At 47.0% G+C, this 10,299-nt stretch overlaps 1 protein-coding gene across 1 annotated transcript in view; it reads left to right on the top strand.

The window, feature by feature from the left end:
• GYG2 (glycogenin 2) overlaps positions 1-9,958 on the top strand; it is a 15,238-nt gene extending 5,280 nt beyond the window's left edge. Inside the window, exons 3-7 of the mRNA XM_010834431.1 lie at positions 1,280-1,454; positions 4,444-4,606; positions 4,836-4,962; positions 6,294-6,516; positions 9,322-9,958. Coding sequence (XP_010832733.1) covers positions 1,280-1,454; positions 4,444-4,606; positions 4,836-4,962; positions 6,294-6,516; positions 9,322-9,642 — 1,009 coding nt within the window. The 3' untranslated portion in view covers positions 9,643-9,958. The remainder of the gene's footprint in view (positions 1-1,279; positions 1,455-4,443; positions 4,607-4,835; positions 4,963-6,293; positions 6,517-9,321) is intronic.
• Positions 9,959-10,299: the final 341 nt, after the last annotated feature.

Here is a 10,299-nt window from a genome sequence, read left to right as displayed (position 1 = left end):
ACCCCCGTGGACTGTAACCTGCCAGGCTCCTCTGTCCATGGGATTCTCCAGGCAAGAACACTGGAGTGGGTAGCCATTGCCTCCTCCAGGCGACCTTCCCAACCTCGGGATGGAACCGGTGTCTTCTGCATAAGCAGGTGGGTTCTTTACCATTGAGACATCTGGGAAGCCCACATCGTGAGCTAAGTTAAAGCATTTTTATTTTCCTTACATTTTTATTGAAATATAGCTGAGAGACTGAGGCAAAATCTGACAGACTGGGGTGGGGCATGCACCTGAGCTATTATGTGACAGAAAGATGAACGTTGGAAGGTAAAATCTGATAGAAACTAGGGGGTTCTGAGGCAAATTCTGACAGACACTCAGGGGTTCTGACATAAAATCTGACAGAAACTAAGGGGTTCTGAGGTAAAACCTGACACACGAGGTTCTGAGGTAAAATCTGGCAGGACACAGAGGGTTCAGGGGTACAATCTGACAGAAACATGGAACTTCTGGGGTGAGATCTGACAGAAAGATGAACATTCTAAGGTAAAATCTGATAGAAACGAGGGGGTTCTGAGGCAAATTCTGACAGACACTCAGGGGTTCTGACATAAAATCTGACAGAAACGATGGGGTTCTGAGGAAAATCTGACAGGACATAGTGGGTTCAGGGGTAAAATCTGACAGAAACATGAACCTTTTGGGGTGAGATCTGACAGAAAGATGAACATTGTAAGGTAAATCTGACATAAAGTAAGGGTTTCTGAGGCAAAAATCTGACAGCCAATAGGAGGATCTGAGATAAAAATCTGACAGAAGGAGTTTCTGAGATGAAATCTGGCAGGAAGAAGGAACTTCTGAGGTAAAATTTGACAGAAAGACAGTCTTTCTGAGGTAAAATGCTTGCAGAAAAAAATCTTGTTTTTTTCCCCCAACTTCCTGGTTGGCATTAGTTGTAAAGAAGCTGCCTGCCATTGGAGGAGACATAAGCAATGTAGGTTCGATCCCTGGGTTTGGAAGATCCCCTGGAGGAGAAAATGGCAACCCGCTCCAGTATCCTCGGTGGAGAATCCCATGGACAGAGGAGCCTGACGGGCTGCAGTCCATGGTGTCGCCAAGAGAGGGACACGACTGAGCACGTATATTTGTACAAAGATTTTTATCCCTCCAGAACCTTTTAGAGAAAAATACTTCAGCATATACTCCCACAAAATGAAATGTGAGCACCAAGGGACAGAGTATCTTGTGTGAAACGGTCTCCTGGTCTCCTAGAACTCGGCCTGTCTTTTCCCAGGGTTATCCTCTCAAGGGTGTTCGATGAGGTCATCGAGGTGAACCTAATAGACAGTGCGGACTACGTCCACCTGGCCTTTCTGAAGAGACCTGACCTCGGGATCACCCTCACCAAGCTCCACTGCTGGACGCTCACCCGTTACAGCAAATGCGTCTTCCTGGATGCAGACACACTGGTGAGTGTGCAGGAGGGGGAGGTCCAGACCTTCTGCCTGGCGAGGAGCCGCCCACTCAAAGATCACGCCCCTCTCTCCATCAGCAGGCTGCTAGCCCGTGCTGGTGGGTCCCCACCTGTTGAGCTCCTTTAATAGACCAGAACCTGGTGGTCCGGAGTCGACGATAAGGAAGTAAAGGATGGAAGGAGGCTGATATTCCTTGGTTTACACAGAAAGCCAGTAAATCCCCTGACACGGGGCTTGCTCTGTTCACAAAGCCCTCAGGCGCCCTCTCAATGTGGGGAAGGCGCAGAGCACCTTCTCGAGAGGGTCTTAGAAGCCCGGGCAGGAAAGTGAACTCAGAGAGCCTCTGCGCTCCAGGGGATCAGCCTGAAAAAGAGAGGGAGAGAAAGAGAGAGAGAAAGAAAGACGGGGAGACCAGAGCTCTGATGGAGCAAAGGTGTTTTATTCAACATTGTGTATGTATTTATACTGTCTTCCCTGGTGGCTCAGAGGTTAAAGCGTCTGCCTGCAATGCGGGAGACCCAGGTTCGATCCCTGGGTCTGGAAGATCCCCTGGAGCAGGAAATGGCAACCCACTCCAGTATTCTTGCCTGGAGAATCCCATGGATGGAGGAGCCTGTTAGGCTACAGTCCACGGGATTGCAAAGAGTCAGACACGACTGAGGGACTTCACTTCCCTTATACTGTCTTACACGATAGCTATTTTCAGCAGAGATAAAATCAAAACTTACAAGTTATCAAGAAAACATGAGGTCACCCATATGAAAGAGAGAGTTGTAAATAACCACTTGTACCATATGGTTCATAAGAAGGAAGAGGGTGCTTATCACTGTATGGAAAAACTAACGAAGGAAATGCCTGGATTTCTTAGTCCCAGGAGAGGCTTGCCTCCCCTCTTAATTCCTGAATATTCAGGAATTAATAAGGAACAGAGGATTCCCAACAGATAGAAAGCAGCACACAGGAAGCCTCCTGTTAAATGCTTCCTGACACCCACCGGGTAATGTTCATCTCTACTACCAACATTTAGTCAGTCAACATCGGGTAGAAGACACCCAATAGTGTTGCTGAGAACACTGGGTTAGTTGAAGGCCTGTCCCTTCCCTAGGACGAGTGATTTCATTATGTCATCTGCACAAAATGAAATATTGGAAAAATACTCTTCTTTGATTGTACCGTGAATTATACAGTCCTGGTGGGACTGGAAACCTGGCTTCTTAGGCTATAGCATCTCCACTGTAGTCATCTGGGGTAGTGACCCTCGGTGTTGGAGCCGAGGTCAGGTACTTTCACAAATAGCCATTGGAACGTCGAAATGTGAAATGAGATTGGAGTGTTGGAGATCCATTCTGGGTTGTCCTGGTTGTGCAAAGGTGGTCTAGAAAGATGGAGGCGTGGAGAGGAAAATCAGAATAGAGGAACAATCAGAGTAATATTTTTTTTTCCCAAACAGAGCACAATTTATAAAGCCAATAGGTGTGCTGGAGAGGAGTACTGTTAGTGGTCAAGCTCTCGCAGGCTGATATGCTATTGACTTGCAAACCTCCGTGTTTGTGGATTTCCAGTCTCGTAGGTCATGTTTGCTGGATGGAAGAGAATAAATACAATTAAGAGCAATACAGTTAAGAGCATATCATCAATATACTGGGGCTTCCCTGGTGACTCAGACGGTAAAGAATATTCCTGCAGTGCAGGAGACCCAGGTTCGATCCGTGGGTTGGGAAGATCCCCTGGAGGAGGAAATGACAACCCACTCCAGTACTCTTGCCTGGAGAATCCCATGTACAGAAGAGCCTGGTGGGCTACAGTCCATGGGGTTGCAAAGAGTCTGGCACAACTGAGCGACTAACGCATCAATGTACTGACTTGCAAACCACTATGTTCATGGATTTCCAGGCTTACTGGTTACATTTACTAGATGAAAGAGAATAAATAAAATTAGTTAAATGTTTAAGTGTTCCACAGAGGACCTTAGAACCTGGAGATGATAATTTTGCTTAATAGATGGTGTTGCTTCAATGGTGTCTCTTGAAATGAAACCAGGGAGCAATCTGATACACACATTCTTCTCTTTGGAATATAAGCCTCAAAGAAGAGGGTCACTCAAAAATTCGGTATAACTGTCCCATCACAGACCATTGTCTGGTTCATCATGAAGTTCCTGTTGCATTTCTCACTTGTATGTTAATACACGACTGACTGGGGAATTTTTGCAGAAAGTAATGCCTGTGGATGGTGATTTGTTAAGTAAGTGAATACCAAAACACTTCCATCAGGAATGTTCGGGTAACAGAAGACGTGGTTCGATCTCTTGGGAAGATCCCCTGGAGAAGAGCATGGCAACCCACTCCAGTATTCTTGCCTGGAGAACCCCATGGACAGAGGAGCCTGGTGGGCTACAGTCTACGGGGGCTCAAAGAGTTGGGCACGACTTGGTGACTAAGCAACCAGAAGCTTCCAGGCAAATTCCCTTTTGTGATCAACTTGTCCTGGTCTGGATATTTCCTGGGAGCTAAACAAAGGAATTTTAGCTTAAGGCTCATTCCATTGGAGGCAGGCAGTTCCTGGAGACAAGAGATGGGCCATTGTGTAGCATTTAAGCTCAAGTGCAACATCCCTTTAGGGATATGTGTGCTCAGTCCTGTCTGACTCTTTGTGACCCCATGAACTGCAACCCCCAGGCTCCTCTGTCCATGGGATTCTCCAGGCAAGACGACTGGAGTGGGTCGCCATTTCCTTCTCCAGGGGATCTTCCCAACCCAGGGGATCGAACCCATGTCACGTCTCCTGCGTCTGCTGCATTGGCAGATCAGTTGTTTCCCCCCAAGCCACCTGGGAAGCCGTCTGCTTCATCTCTTTAGTGATGAACTTGTAGCAGAAGCAGTTGAGCACAGAAGTTCAAGTCACAGACACAGATTCAATATGGAGTCAGACTGGTTCTCTCCCGTCACGTCGTACGGGGGGGCCCCACGCTCTGTCTCTCCAGGTGCTGTCCAACATTGATGAGCTGTTCGACAGGAGGGAGTTTTCTGCGGCCCCGGATCCCGGGTGGCCGGATTGCTTCAATAGCGGGGTGTTTGTCTTCCAACCCTCGCTGGAGACGCACAGCCTCCTGTTACAGCACGCCACCGACCACGGCAGCTTTGACGGTACGTTGAGGGGCAGCTGGATGTTTGTGGACCGGAGTGGGGCTGTGGCCATCCCTTTGACCCACCGGCACTTCCTCCCTGCCACCTTGAATCTGTGAATAGCAAGTTAAAGATGGGGATTGAGGGACTTGCCTGCTGGTCCGGTGGCTAAGACGCCAAGCTCCCAGTGCAGGGGGCGAAAACTACACCATTCGTTATTCACTTCTTTGGCTATGCTGTAACTCTCTAGGGGCAGACCAAGGCTTGCTGAACAGTTTCTTCAGTAACTGGTCCACCGCCGACATCCAGAAGCACTTGCCCTTCATCTATAACTTGAGCAGCAACACCACGTACACCTACAGTCCTGCTTTTAAACAGTGAGTTTCATAGGTAGTTATACTTTATGAAAAAATGTCACAGATGTGTCCCTTTTTACACATTTTAAAAATAATAGGTTTTATATATAGTTTCAGTTAGATTTTCTTATAAAATATGAAAGGTATACCTATAACTACAAATTTTTTGAAAATGTAATTATTATGTAGAGTATATATATTTTTATTAATTCATTTTTTTATTGAAGGATAACTGCTTTCAGATTTTTATTGTTTTCTGTGAAACCTCAATATGAATTATGAGTATAAGGGCTTCCCTCGTGACTCACACGGTAAAGGATGTGCCTGCCAGTGCCGGAGATGCATGTTCCACCCCTGGGTTGGGAAGATCCCCTGGAGAAGGGAATGGCAACCCACTCCAGTCTCCGTGCCTGGAGAATCCCATGGACAGAGGAGTCCGACGGGCTACAGTCCATGGAGTCGCAAAGAGTTGGACGCTAAATAACCAGGGATGGAACCCACACTTCCTGCGTTAGAATGCAAAATACTAACTCCTGGACCATCAGGAGAGTCCCAGAGTGGGCACAGTGGGCCATACAGAACACACAGATCTCTGGGGAGAATATGATATCAAAATTTCATAAGAAAGCAATGAATTAAGAAAAAAATGTTTTCAAAGCTGTGAGGTTGGTGCGAGTGGCGATAACAATCAGTTCAGTTCAGTTCAGTCGCTCAGTCGTGTCCAACTCTTTGCGACCCCATGAATTGCAGCATGCCAGGCCTCCCTGTCCATCACCAACTCCCGGGGTCCACTCAGACTCAACGTCCATCGAGTCAGTGATGCCATCCAGCCATCTCATCCTCTGTCGTCCCCTTCTCCTCCTACCCCCAATCACTCCCAGCATCAGAGTCTTTTCCAATGAGTCAACTCTTCACATGATAACCATAAAAAGACGAAAATGAAGAGGGGAAAATTTTCCGTCTTGCCCAAGATGCCAGTTTTCTGGTCTGCAGCTTTCATTCTCTGCTATGAAATCTATTTTTTAAAAAATCTGTCATCGTTTTCAGGGTGAGATGATTTGGGCTACGAAACCACCCACCTTTCTAAGACTCCTGATTTATTCTTTCTGTTGTGGGGAGCATCCCAGTGGGTTCTGATTATGTTTCTTGGTCTACAGAAATATGAAAGACTGCCAATGTGGACTGACTATAAACAATTTTTCTTTTTCAATGCAAGTGTAAGTGGCTGTCACGAGAGGATCATCCCTGAGCCGTCGAGGTGCATCTTACTGTCTGTGACGAGTCCTGCAGTGGTCACTGGCTTTCTTTTTTTTTTTTAACTTTATTAATTTTTGTCTGTGTTTCTTCCTCAGATTTGGCTCCAGTGCGAAGGTGGTCCACTTTCTGGGGTCCTCAAAGCCTTGGAACTACAAGTACAATCCCCAGACGGGCTCCGTTTTGGAGGAGGGCTCCGGGCGGGCCGACCAGCATCAGACGTCCTTCCTTAACCAGTGGTGGGGAATTTACCACCGTAGCATCTTGCCCCTTTGTGAAGATATCTGGAACAAGGACCACCACTCGCCCCCAGGTCACACGGTAAGGTCCTGAAACCCCAGAGTTGAAACCGGGGATTAGAAACAGACAGAAACCAGGTATCAGTTCTCTATGATCTACACTTGGGCATTTTCTTCAAAGGCAGACTCCCCACGTTCTTGTGTTGAATCTCTTCTCATTGTTAATTTTTTTTTTTTTTTTAAAGACAGATATAGGATGTGTGTGAGTCGCTCAGTCGTGTCCGACTCTCTACGACCCCATGGACTGTAGCCTGGCAGGCTCCTCCGTCCATGGGATTTTCCAGGCAAGGATACTGGAGTGGGTTGCCATTTTGTTCTCCAAGATATAGGCTATTATAAGCAATCACCAAGTTACATTAAAAAAAAAAAAAATCTGTCAATGTTTCAGAGGCAGATTTTCTAGGTAAATTTTTGTTTTTTATAATACACTACATTTTTATTTCCAAGAAAGGCACTTTCAAAGGGGTACTTGAAGGATGTTGCGTCTTTAACCTATCGGCCACTTTTGTGCTGATCAAGTCCATTAAAAATTTGACAACTGTAAATGCATTTTTGTTTCTAATATCCAAATACTTATTTTCTTATTTTAACTATGAGCCTCTTTCTGAGAAGAAGAAGTTGGAGTTCAAATTATAACATAGTTATACGACCTCACAAATAGTTTTCAGTTAAATTAGGATGTTGGCTCTTGGACAGTTCTCCATTCCAATAAAGTAAATTACATCCCCCCCCAAAAACATCAAGTGGTAAACAATTTGCATAATATAATTGTATCAAATACCATGTTATATACCTAAAACTTACACAATATTATATATTAATTATATCTCAAGACAGTTTGGGGGAAAAACAAAGAAAAATATAAAAACCTTTCCCCTTTAGAAGAGAACAAAAAAATCTGTCAAGGACTACAGTCATGGAAGAAATAAGAATTTTTAAGTTCAATTTTAAAAAATATTTATGTATTTGGTCGCACCAGGTCTTCGCTGGGGCATGTGGTTATCTAGTTCTCCGCCCAGGGATCAAACCGGAGTCCCCGCTCACGGGAAGCCCAGAGTCTTAACCACTGCACCCCCAGGGAAGTTCAGGAATAGTACACCGTTTATAGACATGTTTATTTAAAAATGAGGGAATTAGAAGATATTAAATAATGCCGACGCACACCAGAAAGGAATTAGACGAGGAAAGATGTGTTATTTCACCCCAAGAAATAAAGGCCATAGTTGGAGGTTAAGGACCCGCCAAAGCTTTAGATCCTGGACCACTGTCATCTGTATGCATGCCCTGTATTTCATGTAGGAAGATGCTGAAAGAGGCGGGCATTTTTTTTCTTTTTTTTTGGTGCAAAATCGTGAATGTTTCATGAGCAGAACTGTGGCTGCGGTTTACCGAACTGACGCAGAAATAATCATTTAAATTAGCCGGCTTCATCAGGGAAAGAGCCACTCATTGATTAAGTGGCTGGAAATGACTGATTATAGATGTCATTGGAGCGGGCATTCTCCACTTGCTGTCCTTGATTGAAGAGGCCGTTGAAGGCGGTGTCTGAAGAGGGCTTTTCAGGTTCTGGAATGGGCACCCATTTGATTTTTTTTTTTAAACTATAATGCTGCACACTCTCCGTACTGGAGTTTCTGCAGTGAATTTCAACAGGCAGACAAAAGACCTTTTAAGGTAAGTTCCCAGGAAATTATATTTCTCGGTTTATTTTTAACGGGAACATTTACTGGTACAGTGTAGTCCAGTGTCTGCAAATACATGCATTGGGACCTTGAAAAGAATTCACTTTTTAGTGTTTTTACTGCAGTTTTTTTTGGTGGAGCTGGGTGCTACTTTGCAGTCAGAACCAAAACTTTCTTGCAACATCTCAGATGGTCCAGTGGTTAAGAAGGTCCATTCACCTTCCAATGCAGAGGGCAGGGGTTTGATCCCTGGTCGGGGAACTAAGACTCCCCATGCTGTGCATTGTGGCCAAAAGATTGAGGAGAAGAAAAAAAAAACAACTTTCTCTGACCATTGGAGACAATCAAATAGGAGTTTATTCAGACCTTGTCGCTGATAGCAAAGTGCTGTTCCTTTCTGCCAAGCAGTCTGCTTAGGCTGTCTTTTTTTTTTTTAATGGAGTCGCTCAGTTCTGTCAGACTCTTTGCGACCCCATGGACTGTTGCCCACCAGGCTCCTCTGTCCGTGAGATTCTCCAGGCAAGAATACTGGAATGGGTTGCTAGTCCCTTCTCTGAGGGATCTTCCCAACCCAGGGTTGGAACCCACGTCTCTTGCATTGCAGGCGAGTTCTTTGCTGCTGGGTACTGGGTTGTATATGAAGAAAGGTAAAGCAGATTCAGGTGGTTCTAAGAAATGAAACATTGAGAGCCATGTGGGGAGCCTGTGCCATGGGGTCCTTCTTACCTAGAGCAATAATGTGAATGTGGATGTTAGTGAGATTGGCAGAAAGGTCAGGAGTCCCTTGGACTGCAAGGAGATCCAACCAGTCCATCCTAAAGGAGATCAGTCCTGAATATTCATTGGAAAGACTGATGCTGAAGCTGAAGCTCTGATACTTTGGCCACCTGATGGGAAGAACTGCCTCATTGGGAAAGACCCTGATGCTGGGAAAGACTGAAGGTGGGAGGAGAAGGGGGCGACAGAGGATGAGATGGTTGGATGGCATCGCCCACTCGATGGACATGAGTTTGAGCAAGCTCTGGGAGATGGTGAATGACAGGGAGGCCTGGCGTGCTGCGGTCCACGGGGTCGCAGAGAGTGGGACACGACTGAGCGACTGAACAACACGGGCAACTTTGCTGAGTGTGAACGTTTTCACGCAGGCTCACCTCGGAGGCGCTGGGGTGCCGTGTTCCAGTGCAGCGGCCGCGGCAGAGGGGTCGTGTGCGAATCCAGCAGAGGGGCCCAGGCAGGCTTGCTCTGCTGACGCCTCGGAGAGGATCATGGGGGTGGAGGAAGACATCCCTACTCAGGCAGCGTGCCCTTCCGAAGAGGTCAGTCCATTTGCTCTACGCATGGGCAATGAAGGCTCAGTCTCACTGGTTACCATGGAGATGGGGGATGCTCCCTGGAACCCCCGGACGTGGGGCGTGGGGAGGAGGATGGGAGGAACCCGTCTTCAGGTTGCTCTGGCACCAGTGTGAAAGGGTCTGTCACCCAGTCACGTCTGAGGAGTGCATCTAGCTTGTCTATGCAGGTGGTACTGGAAGCCGGTCCTGATTAATCTCTGGCCTCAGCCCCAAAGTGTGAGATCAGAGTCTGGCTCCTCCAGCCTGAGCTGTGTGAGCTCAGACAAGTTGTGCCAACCTCTCTGGGCGCCTGTCAGCTCATCTGAGTGATAATAATAATACCGCTGTCTCACAAAAGGGTGGTGAGGCTGTTGTTGTCCAGCCGGTCCGTCATGGCCGACTCTCTGCAACCCCATGGGCTGTAGCCCGGCAGGCTCCTCTGTCCGCGGGATTCTCCAGGCAAGAAGACTGCAGTGGGTTGCCTTGCCCTCCTGCAGGGGATCGTCCCGAGCCAGGGATCGAACCCGCCTCTCTTAAGTCTCCTGCACTGGCAGACGGGTTCTTTACGACAGCCGCCTGGGAAGCCCCGTAACAATGCTGTCATGGTTTCAGCGGCAGAGGGTGGGGACTCAGGCATTCACATACATGCATCCATTCTCCCCCAAACTCCCCTCCCATCCAGGCTGCCACATAAAAGCCATTTTCAAGCCCCTCTGTCTCTCGCGAGACTTAGCATGACTTCACTGATGGGGGTGGGATTTGGGGGCCCCATGGAAAGGACGTTGTCCTTTC

This window comes from Bison bison, unplaced genomic scaffold (genome assembly GCF_000754665.1).
Source record: "Bison bison bison isolate TAMUID 2011002044 unplaced genomic scaffold, Bison_UMD1.0 scf7180017845416, whole genome shotgun sequence".
Classification (NCBI taxonomy): domain Eukaryota; kingdom Metazoa; phylum Chordata; class Mammalia; order Artiodactyla; family Bovidae; genus Bison; species Bison bison.
Note: the sequence above shows the minus strand (reverse complement) of the source record. Positions and strands in the feature narration are given on the sequence as shown.